The sequence below is a fragment of the Lemur catta genome, chromosome 8 (genome assembly GCF_020740605.2).
Source record: "Lemur catta isolate mLemCat1 chromosome 8, mLemCat1.pri, whole genome shotgun sequence".
Classification (NCBI taxonomy): Eukaryota; Metazoa; Chordata; class Mammalia; order Primates; family Lemuridae; genus Lemur; species Lemur catta.
Window position 1 is genome coordinate 100277133 of NC_059135.1, and position 23612 is coordinate 100300744.

General features: G+C 39.4%; 1 protein-coding gene across 12 annotated transcripts in view; it reads right to left on the reverse strand.

Moving 5' to 3' along the window:
- Window positions 1-23612, reverse strand: part of SAP130 (Sin3A associated protein 130) — an 86103-nt gene that overhangs the window by 14284 nt on the left and 48207 nt on the right. For 8 of the 12 annotated variants that reach the window (XM_045558854.1, XM_045558858.1, XM_045558859.1 and 5 more), the window contains 2 exons: window positions 21053-21157; window positions 2603-2961 (listed from right to left, as the gene is read on the reverse strand). In XM_045558854.1, coding sequence (XP_045414810.1) covers window positions 2603-2961; window positions 21053-21157 — 464 coding nt within the window. The remainder of the gene's footprint in view (window positions 1-2602; window positions 2962-21052; window positions 21158-23612) is intronic. The other 4 variants (XM_045558863.1, XM_045558862.1, XM_045558861.1 and 1 more) reach the window with 1 other exon arrangement.

A 23612-nucleotide genomic window follows, 5' to 3' on the forward strand; every position in this document is an offset into this window, starting at 1 on the left:
CTAAGGGCAAAAACCCTGGAGTAGCCCCAGATACTCTTAACTTACACTCAACATCTGTTTTTAAAGAAATCCTTTTAGCTTTACCTTAAAAAATATATCCAGTATTCTACCACCTCGTACCACTTCCACTGCTACTATCCTGGCTGAGCCCCCAGTGTTTCCTGAAATTAACGCAAAAGCTGACAGACAAGTCTCCTTGATTCCATCCTTGCTCCCATAGTCTGTTCTCTACCCAGCAGCCAGTGTTCTGCTTCAATCCTAAGTGAGCTCAGGGCACTCTGCTGAATCCCTCTAACAGCTCCCTGCCAACCCCAGCAAAGCCAGAGTCCTTACAATGACCCTCAGGCCCTGCTCAACCACGACTCTACTTCTCTGACCCTGTCGTCTACCATTCCCCTCACTTACTTCTAAGTTCCAGTGACCTCTGGCTCTTTCCTAAATTTTGAGCCCACTGGGCATACTCCTATCTCGACTTTTGCACTTACTGCAAAAGTCTTGGGCTGGGATACTCCAATCCTAGATACACTCATGGCCAGCACTTCATCTCTTTAATGTCTTAACCAAAGGGCACTTATTCAGTGAGGCTTTCTCTTAATACCCTCTTTACAATTTTGGCCTCAGCCCCAACTTTCCCTTATATTTTGCCCCCACTTTATTTTTCTCCAGAGCACTTATCCCGTAAACATATATATAACTTATTTATCTTTTTATTGTTTGTCTCCCTCACTAGAATGTGAGATCTAAGAGGATGAAGGTGCACTTGTTTTGGCTGGGTGCAGTGGCTCACACCTGTAATCCTAGTACTTTCGGAGGCCAAGATGGGAGGAATGCCTGAGCTCAGGAGTTTAAGACCAGCCTGAGCAAGAGTGAGACCCCGTCTCTACTAAAAATAGAAAAAATTAGCCGGGCGTCGTGGTGTGCTACTTGGGAGGCTGAGGCAGGAGGATCACTTGAGCCCAGGAGTTTGAGGTTGCTGTGAGCTAGGCTGACACCATGGCACTCTAGCCCAGGCGACAAAGTGAGACTCTGTCTCCAAAAAAAAAGGAACCATTACAATCAACACATTTTTAAAACAAAACGAACCAATCAACAAAACGATGCCCTTGTTTTCTACAAGGTTATACTGTCAGTGCCCAGAACAATCCCTGGTATAGAGCCCACAGGCTGAGGCAGGATTACTGACAGCTTCCTAGCACAGAGCAGGGAGGAGAACTGTGCAAACAGCGAGCAGATGAACAGCAAACTTGCGCACATGCAATTTCTCCTTCTCAATTTATCCATGGTATCTTTGAAAAAATGTGTCAAGACTAAGTATACCCATGGAAAGTTACGTCTTGGCATAATAAATAGATAAATAAATAGCAGGTGTAAAAAACTATAAGCACAGCACAAAATCACACCTCTTACTGAACATGCGACATGGGAAATACAGGCCTTCACGCTGAAATGGCAGGTAATACCAGTGGGTAACTGGAGCACAAAATAACTTGATTTCCACTTTGGATTTGTCTATATTTCCTAAATTTCATACACTGAATATGTTACTTGTATAATCAGGAAAAACAAGATTCCATAATAAATTATTAGAAAAAACAAAACCCAAACAAAATAACAAAAAAAGAAACCTACAGAGTGACTTGACTTTCACAAACTGGAAGTTTAGAGTTAAGATGAAGAGAGAAGGCCGGGCGTGGTGGCTCACGCCTGTAATCCTAGCACTCTGGGAGGCCGAGGCGGGAGGATCACTTGAGGCCAGGAGTTCAAGACCAGCCTGAGCAAGAGCGAGACCCCATCTCTACTAAAAATAGAAAGAAATTATCTGGCCAACTAAAAATATATATAGAAAAAATTAGCCAGGCATGGTGGCGCATGCCTGTAGTCCCAGTTACTCGGGAGGCTGAGGTGGGAGGATCGCTTGAGCCCAGGAGTTTGAGGCTGCTGTGAGCTAGGCTGATGCCATGGCACTCTGGCCCGGGCAGAGCGAGACTCTGTCTCAGAAAAAAAAAAAAAAAAAGGATCAAGAGGGAAAAGGGGTAATGAACAGTTTAAAGATTTTACTAATCACATATAAGTTTATCAGCAACATGAATCTTTATTGTATAACAAGGCAACAAAAACTCGCAGGGAATAAACTGCAAATAAATAGTACTTGGCTATCACCATATTGTGACCCATTTTACATGGTAGTATTTTCTTAATGAAGACAAGGAAGCTATATTGAAGGATATCTATGGGGAGATAGTCATCTTTTTCATGATTTTGGCCAGAAATTAAATTTAATTACCAAAGCACAGCAACATGGTTTTTGTTTTCACAGGGAGTTTATTTTTATTTTTTTGAGAAGGAAAAAGAAGTTTATTAATTAGCCAGGAAATGACGGGGTTGGCAGACTCCCATCTTAAAGTACCAAAATCCTTCACAAGGAGTTTAATGCTTTTGTCCATTTATTAAAAATTACTGAAATGCAACATCTAAAATGGGCATCAGGGAGTCTGGCTTCCTGGCAGAGGTCAGACAGGAGTCAGGAAGGAGGACTCTCGAGCAGAGTCAGGAAAAGGGCAGCAGTGTCTGCCAATGCAGAGTGTTCTGGGAAGGAACTTACCAGAAACTGGCCTCATGATGTCCATTGGTTCTACTTCTTCTTTTACTTTAATCTCAGGTACAGGAGGACCCAAGACAGAGGAGAGACTGCCACCCACAGTGGCTGACGGTGGTGGTGCAGCTGCAACTGTGGTGATGGGTGGAGTGACAGGGACTGCTCCAGGAATGGTTGAGAGGGCAACGGCTGGCTGTGACGGGGGACTGGCTGCTGCAATCATGGTTGGAATGGCTGGTGGAGGCTGCTGGGCAGTTGGAGGGACAGCAATGGTAGGCTGATCGTTACTTTGACTGGATACAGTCTCCATAGACATAGTGACCGGAGGGGCCATAGACACGTGGATTTCGGGCTTGGGTTTGGCACTGCAACACAAAAGCGAACCACTTCAACAAATAAGAGAAAACTGCATTAACCTGCTACATCTCAGATGAAGAATATCTTTGCCCAAATTATTTTTGTACAACACATAGCACAACTGACACTCTATTCCTTGATCTTAAAAGTTCAACATTAAGGTAACTTTTAAAGGAAATTCAGGTTTTTAAAACATTCTGTATGCCCTACCCCCATCAAGTTTTTATAAACAGTAATAAAATTAACTTAGAAAACAACATTTTAGGCCTGGACGCAGTGGCTCATGCCTGTAATCCTAGCACTCTGTGAGGCCGAGGCAGGAGGATCACTTGAGCTTAGGAGTTCGAGACCAGCCTAAGCAAGAACAAGACCCTGTCTCTACTAAAACAGAAATATTAGCCAGGCATCGTGGTATGTGCCTGTAGTCCCAGCTACTTGGGGGTTGAGGCAGGAGGATCGCTTGAGCCCAGGGGTTTGAGGTTGCTGTGAGCTATCACGACGCCATGGTACTCTATTCAGGGCAATGGAGTGAGACTCTGCCTCAGGAAAAAAAAAAAAAAGGAAAAAACAAAACATTTTAAAGAGATCGCTTAGTCACATCATTGTAGGACAACCAATTTTCATTATATTAATGTACTTCTTCTAGAATGCCTTAGTACATGTGTTATCTTTGGAGTTGTTGTTGTTGGTTTTTAACTGTAGTTGAGAGTGGAGAGGGGTTGAAAGTTGAGGCAATCACTAATGGCCAATGATTTAATCGTGTAGTACCCAACACCTAGGGCTAAGGACCAGTACCACTCCATGGCCTGTTAGGAACCAGGCTGCACAGCAGGAGGTGAACAGTGGGCAAGTGAGCAAAGTTTCATGTGTATTTATAGCCGCTCCTGACATCGCTGGCATCCCCGCCTGAGCTCCGCCTCCTGTCAGATCAGGGGTGGCATTAGTCTCACAGGAGCGTGAACCCTACTGTAAACTGTGAGTGCGAGGGATCCAGGTTGCGGCTCCTCATGCGAATCTAATGCCTGATGATCTGAGGTGCAGCTGAGGCAGTGATGCTAGCCCTGGGGAGCGGCTGCAAATACAGATTATCATTAGCAGAGAGGTTTGACTGCACAATAAATGTAATGCACTTGAATCATTTGAAACTGTACCCCCCCAACCCTGGTCTGTGGAAAAATTTCTTCCATGAAACCAATCCCTGGTGCCAAAAAGGTGGGGGACAGGTGATTTATGCCTGCGTGATGAACTTTCATAAAAACCCGAAATGACTGGGTTCAGGAGCTTCCAGATAGCTGAACACATAAAGGTTCTTGGAGGGTGGCATGCCCAGACAGGGCACAGAAGCTCGGCGCCAATTCCTCTATACCTTGCCCTAGGCATCTATTCATCTGTAGCCTCTGCAATGTCCTTTAGTACAAGACAAGTTGGGGATCACGGAAATCCTGATTTACAGCCATCCAGTCAAAAACACAGGGAAAACCACCTGGGGCTTGTGACTGGCATCGGATGTTGGGGGATGTCTTGTGGGAACAAACCCTGAGCCCATGAGATCTGACGCCATCTCCAAGTAGATAGTGTCAGGGTTGGAGTAGAGGACACTCAGCAGGTGTCTGATGCAGAACTGATTGGTTGGTTACTGGTGGGGAGAATTTCTCACAGAATTCTTGGTGACCAGAGGTCACAGAATTTTCTCTGTTGTTGAGTGAGAGAATAGAAAAACACTTTGGTTTTTACTCCTATAGTCTCAGACTGCCAATTGCGCACTTGGGATTTTTATCCTAGAAAAATAAAAATGTATGTCTACCAAGAAGGCTGTATACAAATGTCCACAGCAACTGTATCTGCAACAGCCCCAAACTAGAAACAACCCCAGCATAACATCGATAAACACATGGATATATTCTGGCACATCCATACTAACCAACCAAAACAGAACAAATTATTGATACACACTGTAACTTGGGTGGACCTCAAAAGTGCTAAGTTGAGTTAGGTCAATATAATTAGATTACTGTATATCAAATATATCCATGCATATGCAGTTTTTTATGTATATGATTCCGTTTATATCAAACTCAAAATGACAAAATTATAGTGATGGAAAACAGCTAAGTGGAAAAGGGTTAGGGCTGGGGGAAGGGTGTGGTTTATAAATGAGGGCTTGTCTTGTTCTTTATTCTGATTATGCTAATAGCTAAACAAATCTATACGTGTGATAAAATTTCAAAATATTATACAGCCTCCTCCATCTCAAAAAGTACATATGAAAACCAGTGACATCCTAATAAGGTCTGTAGTTAAGTAAGTAGTATTGAACCAATGTCAATTTTTTTCATTTTGAAAATGTACTAGAGTTATACAAGATGTAATCACTGGGCAACAAAGTTAGGGTACATGGAAATTCTTTTTATTTTATTTATTTATTTTTTTTTTGAGACAGAGTCTCACTCTGTTGCCCGGGCTAGAGTGCTGTGGCGTCAGCCTAGCTCACAGCAACCTCAAACTCCTGGGCTCAAGCAATCCTTCTGCCTCAGTCTCCCGAGTAGCTAGGACTACAGGCATGCGCCCAGCTAATTTTTTCTATGTATTTTTTTAGTTGTCCAGCTAATTTCTTTCTATTTTTAGTAGAGACGGGTCTCGCTCTTGCTCAGGCTGGTCTCAAACTCCTGAGCTAAAACGATCCACCCGCCTTGGCCTCCCAGAGTGCTAGGATTACAGGTGTGAGCCACCACACCTGGCCTCTTTGTATTATTTTTGCAACTTCTTGTTAGTCTTAAATTATTTCAAAATAAATATTTAAAAAACAGTGGTCAGTGGGATAAGTATTTTTCTGGAATTAAAGAAAAAATAAACAGTGACATTAAGGCCGGGCATGGTGGCTCATGCCTGTAATTCTAGCACTCTGGGAGGCTGAGGTGGGAGAACTGCTTGAACTCAGGAATGTGAAACCCATTTCTACTAAAAACAGAAAAATCAGCCGGGCATGATGGTGTGAGCCTTAGTCCCAGCTGAGGCAAGAGGATTGCTTGAGGCCAGGAGTTTGAGGCTGCAGTGAGCTATAATATGGTGATGCCATATTACATACATATTACATACATATTACATACAGTGATGCCACTGTACCCAGGGCAATAGAGACTCTGTCTCAAAAAACAAACACACAAAACAATAGAGACATCAGGAAAAATGTGGGAGTAAGAGTCTCTGAAAATTCTCTCCTCCGTAACAGCAATGACAATAAAAAAACTGGCACGCACACAAAAAAGGCAGAATCAATTTCTTCAGAACTCCAGAAGTTAAAAAAAAAAAAACGCTTTCAGTATTCTGCCAAAATTATTCAAGAAAACTGGCTGAATCTAGGCAAGAACAGCAAATCTCATGGTGCTTTAATTTGCTCTATTTCTATTCCTCTAGCCTGGCAGAGGCTTTCAAGCCACCGGTCCACGTTCACAGTGAAAACCAGTAGCCTGAGCGAGCAGAGGGGCTGGAGCCCTTTCGAACCCTCATCTGCAGGACATTGTCATTACACGACTCATCTGGTTGTAGTCTGGAAGAACCCACAGGCAAGACTGTCTTTATTTGCCCTGACTTGGAGTCTGTCCAGTGTAAACACCTTTTTCCCCAAGGTGTATTTGCTGAAAAAAATTAGAGGTAATTGACGAACAGTTGATTGAGAATATTGTAGTGGCTGGGGCAAACAGCAGGCTTCCCAAAAAGCTTCAAAGAAAGGCAGAGGAAGGAAATATCCACAGGGGCTTTGAAAGCTCTGGCACATTTCTGGCAACCCAGGAAATGACATATAGACTAGGACTGTGTGCATGCCCAGGGTTGTGTACGTGGCCGGGCAAGAACCAAGAAGGCCCTAAGCTCTAACCTTTGGCTGACCTTGAGGCTCTACATAAGTAGAAAATGAAGGATAAGGCAGAGTTGTGAACTGCCTGCCAGAGCATTTTTTTTCTTTTAATTTTTCTTTCTTCTATTTATTATTTTTTTATTTCCCTCCTCCAATCTGAAGGAAGAGAGCATTGAAGGGGTACCCCAAGACACATACAGAGCCCCTTGGCAAATGCAAGGAGATTTTTACTGGCTCTAGGCATTTGAGGAAATCTCTGTTGATTCATTAGTTTGTTTTTTTTTTTTTAAAGCAAGGAAAACTTTATTCAGGGCTGTTGTAATTGGGGAGTGAGATGAATTTAATTCCACTGAAACAAAAGGTGGAATGATTTTTAAACATGGGGTGTGTTAATAAAAAAGTACTGGAGTATATTAAGGGGAAGGTTATTCAATGTGCTTTAGGCCATCTGTGTTTGCTAACTGTCCCTCACTGAAGTTAGGTTCCTACCCTCTCAGAGACCAGGAGACAGGCACTCTATCTTTCTTTCTTTTTCCTTTCATTTCTTATTTAAATATATATTTAGTTATTTTTTGGAGACAGAGTCTTGCTCTGTTGCCTGGGCTAGAGTGCCATGGCATCAATCTAGCTCACAGCAACCTCAAACTCCTAACCTCAAGCGATCTTCCCACCTTGGCCTCCCAGAGTGCTAGGATTACAGAAGTGAGCCACCATGCCTGGCCTAAATATTTATGTATGTATGTATGTACTTATTTATTTTTAATTAATTTTTTAAATTTCAGAATATTACAGGGAATTGACCATTAAGTTAACACAAAAGAGAATTCAATGGCCATATGAGACAAAGATGCAGATTGGACAGAATTAGTTCATAAAATTCACTCAACTAACAATACAACAAGTAGCAGCAAGAACAAAACCTGGGGAGGGCAGGGAATGGGTGGGGAACCTGCAGCCTTCTGATTTCAAGATTGGTCTTTTTTAAGCACCAAAAGAGGCAAGAAAAACTTCACCTTTCTCTGCTACACCCATTTTAATAAAAGGATTTATTCTGTAAAGTTTGGATTCAGTCAAAAGGCTGCACTCAAGGATCCAGAAATCCACATGTAGCCCCAAGGCTGTTGGTTCTCCACCCGTTACTCTCAGCAAATTGAGAATATCAATTAAAAGACAGAAATTATAAAAAGGTCCAAACAGAAAATCTGTAGTTCGAAAGTATAAATGCTAAAAAGGGGGGGAGGGGGAACACCAGAAGGGCTCGGCTGTATATTCGAGCAGGCATAACAAAGAATCAGTGACCCTGAAGATGTGTCAATGGAGAGGATTCTGTCTCAGAAACAGAAACAAAACTGTGAGGAAAAATAAACAGAGCCTCAGAGACAGGTAGGATACCCTTAAGCATACCAATATTCACATAAGTGGAATTCCAGGAGGAAAGAATAGAGAGAAATGGGTAGAAAGAATATTAGAAGAAATAATGGCTGCAAATGCCACCAATTTAATGAAAAACATTAACCCACATGCCCAAAAATTTATGAACTCCACGTAGGGTACTAAAAGAAATCCACACATAGACACATCATAATTAAATTGCCAAAATGTAGATGGATATTTAAAAGTGAAATTCTAGGCCGGGCGCGGTGGCTCACGCCTGTAATCCTAGCCCTCTGGGAGGCCAAGGTGGATGGATCGCTCGAGGTCAGGAGTTTGAGACCAGCCTGAGTGAGACCCCGTCTCTACTAAAAATAGAAAGAAATTATCTGGACAACTAAAAAAATATATATAGAAAAAATTAGCCGGGCATGGTGGCGCATGCCTGTAGTTCCAGCTACTCGGGAGGCTGAGGCAGTAGGATCGCTTAAGCCCAGGAGTTTGAGGCTGCTGTGAGCTAGGCTGACGCCACGGCACTCACTCTAGCCTGGGCAACAAAGCGACACTCTGTCTCAAAAAAAAAAAAAAAAAAGTGAAATTCTGTGATTTAATAGTGTCAAAAAGATAAAATAAGGCAAAATATTAAAACAGTTAAATCTATTTGATTAGCATTATTTTTTCTAATTCCCCTTACATTTACAGATTTTCATATTAAGTTAAAAAGAGAAGACTTGAAGATAAAATTGAAGATATCACGTAAAAAGAAAAAAATATGGGACAAAGAAATGGTAGATGGGAGAGAAAAGATTAAAAAATTAAAAGTCATTCCAAAAGTTTATCTGACAAATTGGAGTCCCCCCACAAAAAAAGGATGAGATGGAAATTGAGCAGTATGGAACAAATTATAAAAAAATACTATATTAAGACTTCCCTGTACTGACCAGGAGTTTTTAGATCAAAAAGCCCACTGAGTATCCAGCACATTAAAAAAAAGACAAACCCAAATTTTACTGTGAAATTTCTGACCGTTGGGAACAAAGATCATTAAAGCTTTCAGAAAGAAAGAAACACTTTAGAAATCAGGATTCAAAATGATATCAGGCTTTTCAAGAGTAACAACAAAATGTAGAAGACAACAGAGTAACACCTTAATATTTCTAAGGAACAATGATATCCAACCTAAAATTTTCCTGCCATTTTATAATTTATTTATTTTATTTTAATTTTTTTAAGGGACAAGGCCTCGCTCTGTCACCCAGGCTGAGTACAATGGCATGATCATAGCCTCAAACTACTAGGCTCAAGTGATCCTCTGAACTCAGCCTCCCAAGCAGCTGGGACTACAGGTGCACGCCACCATACCTGGATAATTTAAAAATTATTTTTGTAGAGATGGGGTCTCACCACGTTGCTCAGGCTGATCTCCAACTACTGGGTTCAAGCAATTCTCCTGCCTACACCTCCCAAAGTGCTGGGATTACAGGCATGAGCTGCTGCACTCAGCCTTACTTGTAGTTTTGTACTGTTTATCTTGATTGCCTTTGTGCTAATCTGTTTTCTAGATCATTAATTTTTGCTTTTATACTTATTACTTCCATTTATTCCTTTATTTTTTGTTCTTTTTAGCCTGAAAATTAATTTTCAATATTTTTTAATTGACATAAAAATATTTAAGGCTATGAATTTTCTTCTGAATATTGCTTTAGTTGCAGCCCATTGATACTGATATATAATGCTTTCATTACAGCATGTTTTAGATATATTGCGACTTTCATTCATACTTTCTTTTTGACTGTTGTTTCAGAGCATTTAACAATGGGTAAATAGGGCTTTCCGTTTTCTGCTTTCATTACTATTTCTAGTTTGACTATATTGAGATCAGAAATTATTTTCTGGGATTTGTTTAGATTTTCCTTGTGCATAAAAACAAATTACCCGTATATATGTTCCCTGGGCACCAGAGAAGGTGTAATTAATGCACTGAATTTAATAATATTAAGTCTACCTTAATATTATTTAGATTTATTATATCCTTATTTATTTGTTGTCTATTTGAAGTGATGTGGCCTGAAACTGAATTAAACCTGTTTTGCTCTGAATCTGTCCTTTTAAACACTCCTTGTACTTCTCGTAAATTCTGTTTTATGAATCCTGATGCTAGATTATTGGGCTACACAGATATTCTTAATTGTTAAATCTTTGTTGTAAATTAGATTCTTCAGCATTATAAAGTGCCATCTGTGCTTTGTTTTTAAGCTGAGTTCTACCTTTTCTGATAATTAGGATTTCAATTTGTCTTTGCTTAATATATCTTTTGGAAAAATATTTGTTTAAGTAATTTAAGTCCTCAGATGACATTATCTTTTTTGAGTGGTATTTTTTTATTGGTTACCATGGGATTACAATTAACATCCTAAATTTATTTCAATCTAGTTTAAATTGATACAAAATTAGCTTCAATGATACAAAATTAGCTTCAATAACACAAAAATGAAAGGATGGAAAAAGATATTCATGCAAACAGTAACCAAAAGAAAGTCAGGGGAAGGGTCTATATCTACATCAGGTGAAACAGACTTTAAATCAAAAACTGTTACAAGACAAAAGACATTATATATTGATAAAAGATTCATCAAGGCTGGGCGCGGTGGCTCACACCTGTAATCCTAGCACTTTGGGAGGCCAAAGCGGGCGGATTGTTCAAGCTCAGGAGTTCGAGACCAGCCTGAGCAAGAGCAAGACCCCGTCTCTACTAAAAATAGACAGAAATTATATGGACAGCTAAATATATATATAGAAAAATTAGCAGGGCATGGTGGCGTATGCCTGTAGTCCCAGCTACTCGGGAAGCTTAGGCAGGAGGATCACTTGAGCCCAGGAGTTTGAGGTTGCTGTGAGCTAGGCTGATGCCACGGCATTCTAGCCCGGGCAACAGAGTGAGACTCTGTCTCAAAAAAAAAAAAAAAAAAAAAAAGATTCATCAAAAGGTAACAAGGACAGAGAAATGGAGAGTTATTAATCAAAGTGTATAAAGTTTCACTTCAGCAAGATGAAGAAGTGCTAGATTTGCTAGACAACGTTGTACCTATAATCAACACTACTGAAATGTACACTGAAATTTCTTTTTAAGAGGGTAAATCTCACATTAAGTGTTCTCACCACAATAAAGAAAAAAAAGATATAGAAATTATAAACCTTTACATTTCAAGGAACAGAGCTCCAGAATATATGAAGCAAACACTGACAGAATTAAAGGGACAAATAGATAGTCCTACAAGAATAGTAAGAGACTTCAATATCCCAGTTTCAATATGGATAACACATCCAGACAAGTTAGCAAAGAGAGGATTTGAACACTAAACCAACTAGACCTAACAGACATGTATAGAAACACTCCACCCAATAACAGCAAAATGTACATTCTTCTCAAGTGCACATGGATCATTCTCTAGGGTAGATCGTATGTTTAGTCAAAATTCAAATTTCAATAAATTTAGAAAGACTGAAGTCACACAAAGTATCTTCTCCAGCTACAGTGGAATGGAGCTAAAAATCAATAAAAGAAGGAAAACTGGAAAATTCACACCGACATGTGAGACTTCTTCCCTGGGTCAGATGATGGCTTTTGAATATGTGAGAATAGCACCTTAAATTTTTGGCTTCTTCACAATTTAACAGCTACAGACAAGACAATACTTTTAAGTTTAATCTGTATGATTAACATTTTCTTTATCACTTTCTTAAATCTAGACCAGGGGTTGAAAAACTATATCCCAGTCTAACATGTGTTTTGCAAATAAAGTTTTTTTGGAACATAGCCACACCTGCTTGTGTACATGTTGCCTAGGGCTCTTTCCTGCTAGAACAGCAGAGTCGAATACCCATGACAGAGACCCACAAAACTGAAAATAATTTACTACCTGGACCTCTACTGAAAAAGTTTTCCAACCTCTGCTTAGATGATCAGTAAAACAGTTAATGAAGCACTAATGACAATTTCTGTGGAATAAATGCTCTGGCCAAGACCACTTTCAAGCTGCTAATGCTACATTGCTAAGTATGGAGTTGGGAAGGGAGAAGTAGCACATCATTATACATTATTTCCACGATAATAATAATAATAAAATATATTAGAATAATTAGGAAATGACTTTAAGTATTTACTTTGTTTTAATACAATTTATATATGAGTTTATAGACAGTAATATAATTTTTTTAAATGGCTATATTTAACGACTGGCTCATAGAATTCCTGATAATTTAACAGTCTACTCTTGTGAGTCAGTACAAGTCAGGTTCAGCATGCCACGCCACCACTACTTCACACAGGCAGTCCGTGGGTTACAGATGAGACATGCTCCTGAGAACATCTGTAGGTTGGATTTGTATGTAATTGGATTCCTGATGAACAGCACATATATGGTAATAATAATAATTAAAACAACAGTATAATGGCTCACACGTGGTAATAGTAATACAGTATAATACTGTAATAAAAATTCTCCTGTACTGTACTAAGTTACTATTGCGCTCTTTCTTTTAATGCAAACAAACAGAACATAAAAACAAACTCATACAAAAAGTTTAGAACAGAGATAGGAGAATTTTCAAAAAAACATTAAAGGTTAACACACTTAATGTTGCATCAGCGTCTTGCCTACAGGGCATTTTTGAGGCAGGAAGGCAGCTGACGGCTGTGGGAAGGTGACGGCGGGGACGGTGCCGGAGAGGACGGAGCAGGTGCTGAGGGTCAGGGTCCGACCCTGGTGCTGGAGGAGGGAGCTCACCACTGAAGTCGGTTTCTTGAAACAGCCGTCTAGGGTTGTGTGCACAGCCTTTTTCTTTTTCTCCTCATAAATAGCCTTGCAGCAGTTGACATTCTCACTACCTGCATGGTAAACCTCTGTAAACCGCTCAGTGTTACGATCTTGGCCCTCAAGCTCAAATCCTGCTTCAGTGAGACCAAAGGCTTCAGCTACTTCTTTTGTTTAAACTTTTTTCTTGGCTCTGGATCTTCTGATTCTTAGTGTTCTTGTGTTTCTATCAGCGGCTTCTCTAAGTATGAGCTAGTGTAAAGCCGCGCCGACAAACCACTTACCCCACGCGGGTTTGTTTACACGCGTGGCCTAGTTCCCGAATCATTAATTTAATTGTTTAATTATAAGTTATCCTTATGGGGGACTTGGGGGCCCGTTTGAAAGTATGGAATGCTGTTGTCTGTAACCCAGAGACTGCCTGTATTTCATTTCAACTTTCCTGAATTACTTTGTTTTAGGCATGCCTCTCTATACAATGAAGAGTTAGGTTTTGCTTTGTAATTCAATCTGGAAAAAGGTTTATTTCAACAGGTGAATTAAGGCCTGTATTAGTTTGCTAGGGCTGCCAGAACAAAGTATCATAAACAGTGTGGCTCAAACAACAGAAGTGTATTGTCTCACAGTTCTGGAAGCTAGCAGTCTGAGATCAAGGGGTCAACAGGGCTGATTCTGAGGGCGGTGAAGAAGAAACTATTCCATACCTCTCCCAGCTTCTGGTGGTGTGCTGGCAATCTTTGGCGTTCCCTCACACCACCCCAACCTCTGCCTTCATGCTCACATAGCATTTATGTGTCTGTGTCCTAACTGTCCCTTTTTATAAGAATGCCAATCATATTGAATTGGGGGCCCACCCTACTCCAGTATGACCTCATCTTAACTAATTATATCTGCAGTGGCCCCCAATTCCAAATAAGGTCCCATTCTGAGGTACTGGGGGTTAAGAGTTCAACATACAAACGTGGGGGGAACACAATTCAACCCATGACAAATCCATTTACATGTTATGATATGACACGTTTCATCTCACTTTTACAACAGCATGTCCTGTATGGTTTTTCATCTTTGTTTCTCTTTTTATTTTGTTCACTTTTTCATTTCTATCCTCTATGACCTATGCCGTTTTATGTAGATTTAATTTTGCCTTCATCCTGTGGTGTCTTCCAGCTCTTTACTAAGTTCTTTCAACTCGTGTCATCTCTTTATGTTTTACCATTTACTTTGGGAGTTTCTGCATTTCATTTCTGTGTTTTCCTTCATAAAGGTGGTTATTTCATTAAGATATTTAAACTCATGGGGGAATATTTTGTTATAAATTTCATCTGTCCCCTGTCAACATTTTTATGGTCAGTGTTCTTAGTGAACAAATTACTTTATTTTGTTGCTCTTTTCCTATGTTTTCATTTTAGTTATCTTCGTATCAATCCTTTTATTATCAGTAAATGGAGTTGGGCTATTCCTAAAACTGCCATTTTCCTGAGATTTCTTTTACTTGGGTTTGCGAGTGTGGGGAGCCTGCTCTTCCAGGCAGTTATTTCCTCACAATCCAAATGCTCTTTTCTTTCAGGTGCCACAAAAACAGAGTGGCTGGCCGGGTGCGGTGGCTCACGCCTGTAATCCTAGCACTCTGGGAGGCCGAGGCGGGTGGATTATTTGAGCTCAGGAGTCCGAGACCAGCCTGAGCAAGAGCGAGGCCCCATCTCTACTAAAAATAGAAAGAAATTATATGGACAACTAAAAATATATACAGAAAAAATTAGCCGGGCACGGTGGCGCATGCCTGTAGTCCCAGCTACTCGGGAGGCTGAGGCAGTAGGATCGCTTAAGCCCAGGAGTTTGAGGTTGCTGTGAGCTAGGCTGACGCCACGGCACTCACTCTAGCCTGGGCAACAGAGCGAGACTCTGTCTCAAAAAAAAAAAAAAAAAAAATCCAAGTCCATGTTAGTTTTTGAAAAAAGAAAAAAACAGATTTTAAACAATGAAAAAGAATGCATTACATTTTGAAAACTTAATTTCTAGTGTTGGCCAAGAATGTGGAGAGAATGAGAAGCCATATTTCATGAGGATATAAATGGGTACAGTGATGAGAAACCAGAATTTAAACTGCACATTTACTCTGATCCAGTAATACTATTTCCAGAAACATAGCCCAAAGAAATGACTGCAAAGGGGCTCAATGATACAGAAACGAGAGTCACTGCAGTTTTACTACAGTGATAAATGAAAAGAACCTGAGTGTTCATTAGCGGAGGACTAATTACATGGCATCAACACACCTAGGAACATCACATAGTATAGGAACAGAGTGCCCATTTTTTTGTTTTTCATTTTCTTCATCTCTAAAGATGCTAAATCCTAAGGCATGGTCCTTACAGCACTTCTATTCTCTGTTTATACTCCCCTCCATTCTCATGGCTTTAAAGAATATGCAACTGGGAGAAGAAACTTCTGAGCCCTGTTGAGGCTTTGCAAAGCCTTTCAGGCTCCTACAGCCTAGCCACAAACTGCCTTGCTCCTCCCCCATCTCAGTGGTGGTGTAGATTAATAACTCTCCCGGGCACCATAGGGTTCCTCCTAAAACTTGGGGTACTTAAGTACTCCATCTGGGGGACCACAGTCTACCATGGACACATGAAAACATCCTGGCAGCTGGTTCTATTATGCAAACATCAACCAATGACAGGGAGAACAACAATACAGCTCATTATAGCACCTTCCAACTAAAGCAAACAGGGTGTGGCTGATTCATGCCCACAAGTGCCACCCACCACCACTGAGAGTAAGCTGGGGGATCTGACTCATTATACATTGTTGGGAAGAGGTGAAGACAGCAGGTCAGAGGTAAACTGAGAGGTATACAAAACCTGCTAGAACACCCCAAAGACAACAGGACCAGCACTCTCCCTGGCACACTCAGGGATCAATCTTTGGGCACCTGGAGACAGGCCCATAAGTCAAGCCCTAGCACCCCCAGTCTCTATCGAGAGGCCAGATGCAAAGGAATCGGCGAAAGAACCCCAGAAACATGAAAAATCAGAGTGAAAGGACAGCCCCCCCAAAGAAAACAGTAAGTCCTCACCAATGGATACCAACCAAAATGAAAAGACTGAAATGACAGATAAAGAATTCCAAATATGGATTATAAGGAAGCTCAATGAAATACAAGAGTAAATAGAAACCCAACACAAAGAAACCACAAAAACAATGCAGGAAACGAATGAAAAATTTACAAAGGAAATCGAATTATTAAAAAAATCAAACAGAACTGGAAATGAAAAATTCATTCAAGGAAATACAAAACACCATGGAAAGCCTTAAGAATAGGCTAGATCAGGCATAAGAAAGAATGTCAGAACTTGAAGACAACACCTTTAAGTCAGTCAGAGAGAAAGATCTGAGAAATAAGAGGAACACATAAAATCTACAAGAAATATGGCATTATGTGAAGAGGCCTAACATGAGAATCATAAGCATCCCTGAGAGCAAAGAAGCAAATACACAAGGGTTGGAAAATCTATTTGAGGGAATAATTGAGGAAAATTTCCCTGGCCTTGCTAGAAATCTAAATATCCAGGAACAAGAAGCTCAAAGGACCCCTGGGAGATTCGTCGCGAAGAGGCAATCATTATGACACAAGTCACCAGACTGGCCAAGTAAACATAGGAGTCATAAGGTGAACGCAGCAGGTAACTTACAAAGGAAAACCCATCAGACTAACTGCAGACTTCTCAACTGAGACCTTACAAGCCAGAAGAGACTGGGACCCCATTCTTATTTTTTTCCAAACAGAATAATGGCCAGCCTAGAATTTTGTACCCTGCAAAGCCAAGTTTCTTATATGAGGGAGAAATGAAGACTTTCTCAGGCAAGGAAACACTGAGGGAATTTGTCAAAACCAGACCTGCCCTGCAGGAAGAACTCATAACTGCATTGTACACGGATCAGCACAATGGCCACCTATCAGTATAATATCAACCAAAAGCTGAAGGTCAGAGCCTGGATACCATCATGGCTCAAGAAGTAAAAGAAAGCAATAAAGTTCTATTCAACAGGATGAACAGAAATCCATCCCACTTATCTATTCTTTCAATAAATGTGAATGGCTTGAACTTCCCACTCAAGGCTGGCTGAATGGATTAAAAAAATACTAGCCAAGTATCTGCTGTCCTCAGGAAACACATCTAACCCATAAGGACTCATTCAGACTCAAGGTGAAGGGATAGAAAACAATATTCCATGCAAATGGAAATCAAAAGAAAGCTGGTGTAGCCATTCTCATAACAGATAACATAGATTTCAAATCAACAAAAGTAAAGAAAAATAAAGATGGTCATTATATAATGGTGAGGGAACAATTCAACAAGAAGATATAACAATCAAATATTTATGTACCTAACATAGATGCGCACAGATTCATAAAGCAAACCCTACTGGATCTAAAGAAAAAAAATGATAAACAGCCGCATCACAACAGCTGGGGACTTCAACACTCCACTGACAGAAGGGGACAGATCCTCCAAGCAGAAAATCAGCAAAGAAATGATGGACATAAATGGAACCCTAGAACAAATAGGCCTAACAGACATTTACAGAACATTCTACCCAAAAACCACTGAATATATGTTCTTCTCACCAGCTCATGGAACATTCTCTAAAATTGATCACATTGTAGGCCACAAAACATGTCTCAACAGATTTCAAAAAACAGAAATTATACCATGTATCTTCTCGGACCACAGTGGAATAAAATTAGAAATCAATTCCAATAGAAACACTTAACGCTACACAATATCATGGAAATTAAACAACCCACTGCTGAATAGTTATTGGGTCAAGCAGGAAATTAAGACAGAAATCAAAAAATTCTTCAAACTAAATGACAAAGGGTACACAAATCACCAGAACCTGTGGGATTCAGCAAAAGTAGTCATAAGAGGAAAATTCATAGCCATAAATAGCTTCATGCAAAAGACAGAAAGATCACAAATCAACAATCTAATGAATCATCTCAAGGAACTGGAAAAGGAAGAGCAAACCAATCCCAAACTCAGGAGAAAAGAAATAACTAAGGTCAGAGTAGAACTAAATCAAATTGATAACAAAAGAATTATACAGAAAATTAATGAAACAAAAAGTTGGTTCTTTGCGAAGATAAACAAAATCGACAGGCCTCTCATTACATTAACCAGAAACAGAAAAGAAAGGTCCCTAATAAACTCAATCAGAAATGAAAAAGAAGATATTACAATTGATACTACAGAAATACAAAATATCATCTCTGAATACTATAAAAATCTCTATGCACATAAACTTGAAAACACTGAGGAAATGGACAAATTCTTAGAAACACACAAACTCCCTAGGCTCAATCACGAAGAAACGAAACTCATGAATAGACTAATATCAAGTAATGAAATTGAAGCAGCAATAAAAAACCTCCCAACAAAAAAGTCCCAGACCAGATGGTTTCATAGATGAACTTTATGAGACCTACAAAGAAGAACTTGTACCCATACTGCAGAAATTATTTCATAACATCATTATGAATATATGTTTAGCTATATTGTATCAGTCCCTCAACAAAACTGTTCAAATTTCAGTAACCAGTGTATACTGTGAGTATAAAGTACAGTCTTTGTTGCTAGCTCTACAGTCCACAAATCTTTATGTAACTGACAGATGTGCAGCATGATCCAAGTGACCAATCACCCCTTCTTTTGAAGTCTGGCAGTGATCAGTCACTGCATATCAGAATAACAGTTCACAAAGACAGTAAAGTATGTAGTTGTGTTGTTCTGGTTTCCCACTGAAAAACCAATGTGAAGTTTTACAATAATGGAAGGTTAAAAGAGGGAGCTGGCCAATAAAGATGAAAATGCAGCAAAAACCCAAAAAGTGATAATGCTAGAGGCAAAACTGTATGTGATTAGATTTGAAAATGGCCCAAGAAAGGGAAGAAAAAAATGAAACCTAGGCTTATACGCAGCTGTGGTATGAACGATATTGAAAAAAATCCAATAAATATAAAAAAGAAGATAGAGTCACTTTAATACCATCTTTTAGTTTAAATTGCACTAGGAATAGAAATCCATTAATCGCAGAAATGGAATGTTTACTTCTACTTTGGATTGAAGACAGTAATAAAAAAAACGTAATCGTTCAATGCCAAAGTGTTGAAGTTGGTTGCCACACTAAAAGAAAATGGTAATTAGGAAAATGAAGAAAAATCTTTTATTGCCAGTAAAGGCTGATTTCATCATTTCAGAAGTCAGCATGAATATGAGTGTTGTTAAGTGAACTGGTAAAGCTGCCAGCACAGAAAAAGATGCTGCTATGAAATTTACACCCAAAGTCCAAACAGTCATGAAAGCAGGTGGTTTTGACTAAAAGGACAAAGAGGTCCCAGAAGTGATCCTGGCAAAAAAACTTCATATTAAAGGAACTCTTGCAGATATTTCACAACATTGAAAATGCAAAGGGTAAGATGTTGGAAGTGGACCCAAACTTAGAAAGGAGTATGACAATTTGCCGATGCTTAGAAGAATTTCTGCGCTGTTCTAAGTTAGACACTGAGAAGGCAAGCACTGTTCCAACCACTCTCGTGTTTCTAATACTTTAAACTATATGGCACTAAATAAATATTAGTTTCATTATTTTTTCAATTCCCTATATAGTACAACTGACAATGAGACAGGTTTTAGTATTTTCACAGAGTTTTTAAAGGTCACAGAATTGTAATTTTCTCCATTGATTAAAATCACTTTGTAATTTCAGCTTGCGAGGCCATTTTTATGTTTCTGAACTCATGTGCAAAGTGACAACTACAAGTACCCGTATATCAGAGTCTTGGACCCTGCTCTTTCCTCTACCTGACACATTCCCATACTGGGGAGCACGTGGCTTACTCCTTCATACTCTACTCAGAGAAGTCTTTCTGTAAATCATCACTCTCTTCCTCCCATCACTTCTTATTCTCTTTACATTTTCTCTGTCCTCATGTATCTATTACTTCTCTACACTAATTAGAAAGTAAGCTTAAAGGGAATGGAAACTTTGCATCTATTTTAATCACTGTTATATTAATATATCACCAGATCCAAAAGTGATGCCTGGTACAAACAAGGCATTCACAATTTTTCTCTTGAAAACAGCTTTATGAAGAAATAGATCTAAATATACTAACATGGTAAGCTATTAATAAGTAAAAAGTATAAGGTGTAAAACAATCTAATCAGCAAGACCTAATTTTTAAGAGTCTATCAATCTATTAATATCTATTGTGTATGCAGAAAAAGATGTGCAAAGATTCTTATCAGAAGTATCACCAATCAGGCCAGGCACGGTGGCTCACACCTGTAATCCTAGCACTCTGGGAGGCCGAGGCAGGAGGATCGCTCGAGGTCAGGAGTTCGAGACCAGCCTGAGCAAGAGCGAGACCCCGTCTCTACTTTTTAAAATACAATATTAAAAAAAAAAAAAAAAGAAGTATTACCAATCAACATCATTCTGGGAAGTAGGATTTGCAAGGTTGGTGGGGAAGAAGACAATGATTTTTACTTTATACTTTAAATATTTTTATATTCTCTACATTTTCCAGTATGATATTACTGGAAAATGAATTTCCAGTATGATATTACTGGAAAATGAATTTCCAGTATGATATTACTGGAAAATGAAATCAAGAAGATAACAAAGAAAAAGCACACATTAACTACTGTCATGAAGCCATTTTTGACAGCTGTAACAACTAGGTGTTTGCTGTAAGGCAGGCTCTGTTCTAAGTCCTATAAATGCATCACTTCATTTAAATATACAAGAAGTACAAGAAGCCTATGAAGTAGATGTTAAAATTGTGCCCATAGCTGCAAAAAAAAAAAAAAGATAAAAGGAAAAAACTGTGCCCACTTCATCAATGAGGCAAATAGGGATCAGAGAGGTTGAGAAATGTGTGCAGGTCGTTTAGGTAGAAAGTGCATTAAAAAGATACACGCTTATTAGACTCTTCCCTCTGCCATGATGTATAATTAAAAGCAAGAGTGGTAAGAACACTTAGGTGCTCACCCTGCAGGCCTAGGTGACCCAGATGTACTCCGCATAGAGCTCTCCACTCGAGGACTAGCCACATCAGGAGGCTGAGGAGGAATGAGGGTTTTCCGAACTGCCATTCTGGAAGAGATAAGAGATAGACCCGGAAAATAGCAGTCCAAGGGCATTAAAGGATAAGAAATACAAGATACGCATTTGCCAGGCATACTTATGGCAAAATAAAAGCAGTACATTGACCATGTATTTTTTAAATGGATTTTTATTTTATCAAATAACATAGGCACGTTGTAAAAAAGCCAGATAGCACTAAAAGGCTTTTAACAAAATACAGCAAGTCCCTTCCTCACCCCTGCCTGTTTCCTGCCAGTTTCTCTCCAGGAAGCAACCACTGTGACTCTTTTAAGCTGCTGCTTATACCATGCCACATCTCCTTTCTACTCAATGTTATTAAAATTGAAATCCATGTCAAGTATTTATACAATCATTATTATGCCTTTTTGTTTTGAGACAGAGTCTTGTTCTGGAGTGCAATGGCGTCATCACAGCTCACTGTAATCTCAAACTCCTGGGCTCAGGTGATCCTCCTGCCTCAGCCTCCCGATTAGCTGGGACTACAGGTGTGCTCCATCACGCCTGGCTAATTTTTTTTCTATTTTTAGTTGCCCAGCTAATTTCTTTGTATTTTTAGTAGAGATGGGGTCTCACTTTTGCTCAGGCTGGTCTTGAATTCCTGAGTTCAAGAGATCCTTCTGCCTCAGCCTCCCAGAGTGCTATGATTACAGGCGTGAGCCACTGTACCTGGCTTCACGCCTGTGTATTTATATAGATCTGAGCAAGTTCCTGGAAGCCAAGCGAAAAAAGTTTATGAAGGAAGAGTTAGAGATCAACTGTGTCATGCAATAGAGAGGCTCTTTAATGCTCTGCCTGAGAATTACCCATCTGGCTAATAATATAGAAGTTAGTCTTGACATTTTAGTTTCGGTAGAGTGGTGGGAACAAATGCCAAATGAGAACGGGTTTGAGAGAAAATGGCTGGAACCAGGATATACCACTTTACAAAAACTAATCATTAATTGACCCAGGTAGTGATCATTGCAGCTACTAACATATCAAAAAGAGTGACCATCAGACATCATCTATCTCCTGGTAAAAGACTAAATCACCAATCTTGCCACAAGAAACCGGAAAAAAAAGAGAAAAGAAAAGAAAAGAAAAGAAAAGAAAAAAATCTGATGAAACCGTTAGTTGAACAGAGTTCCTTAAAAAGATATATCTAAGTCCTAATCTTTGGTAACTGTGAATGTGACCTTACCTGAAAAAAGGGTCTTTGCAAATGTAATGAAGTATCTATAGATCTTTCTGGATGTAGGGTAGTCCCTAAATCCAATGACTAGTATCCTAATCACAGAAAGGAAAGGGAGATTTGAGACACACGGGCAAAAAGGGAAGGCCATATGACTACAAAGGCAGAGACTAGAGTGCAGCATCTGTAAGCCAAGACTCAAAAGATTGCCAACAGTCACCAGCAATTAGGAAAAATGCATGAATAGATTCTCCATGAGAGCCTCCAGAGGGAACCAACCCTGCCGACACCTTGATTTCAGACTACCAGCCACTAGAACTACGAGATAATAAATTTCTGTTGTTTTAAGCCACCAAGTTTGTGACAATTTGTTATAGCAGCCCAGGAAACTAATACAATGGGGATCCCATTGACAAAATTCAGAAACAGAAACTCAGTAAGAAATCTAGTCTCTTCAACAAATAAACTACAAGAGAAAGAGATGGAAGACACATATCTAAAATGGTCTTAGAAGTCATATTGACTAATCACAATATGTGCATCTTATCAGAATACTGATTCAAATAAATAATACAAAACAAAATTTGTGACATTTGAGACCACTGGAAATTTAAACAATGATTGCATATTTGATGATATTAAGGGGTTATTGTTTTTTAAAGTATATATCTCTCAAAAGACATGGTGATGTCCAGGATTTGCTTCAAAATAATATGGCAGAAGGGGGTGGGTAGGCATACAGATGAAACAAAATTGACCACGAAGTAAAAAGCTGATGACTGAAGTTGGGTGATAGGTAGATACCCATATCTTCAAAATTGTATTATGTTTAAACTTTTCCATAATGAAAAGTAATGAAAAAACAAAAAAAGAAGACCAACCTCTCTATTACCCCCACGGGCAAAAAACACCACAACCAACCAACCAACCAACCAACCAAACAAACAAACAAAAAAACCTGTGATGAAATATACCACTACAAACCCACAGAATGACCAAACTTACAGAGTGCCAGTAACAAGTGCTGTTGAAGATGAAGCAATGATCCTCACTGTTGGTGATAGTGCAAGTGAGTATTAACCACTTGGAAAACCACTGGCATTATCTACTAGAGCTGAACGTAAGCCCAACCTGTGACCTAGCAAATCCCTCCTCGGTATGTAACAGAAATACATTCATGTATGAATCAAAAGTCATGCACAAAAATGTTCAGGATAACACAGGCAAAACTTGGAAACAACCCAAATATGCATAGATAAACTATGGTATTGT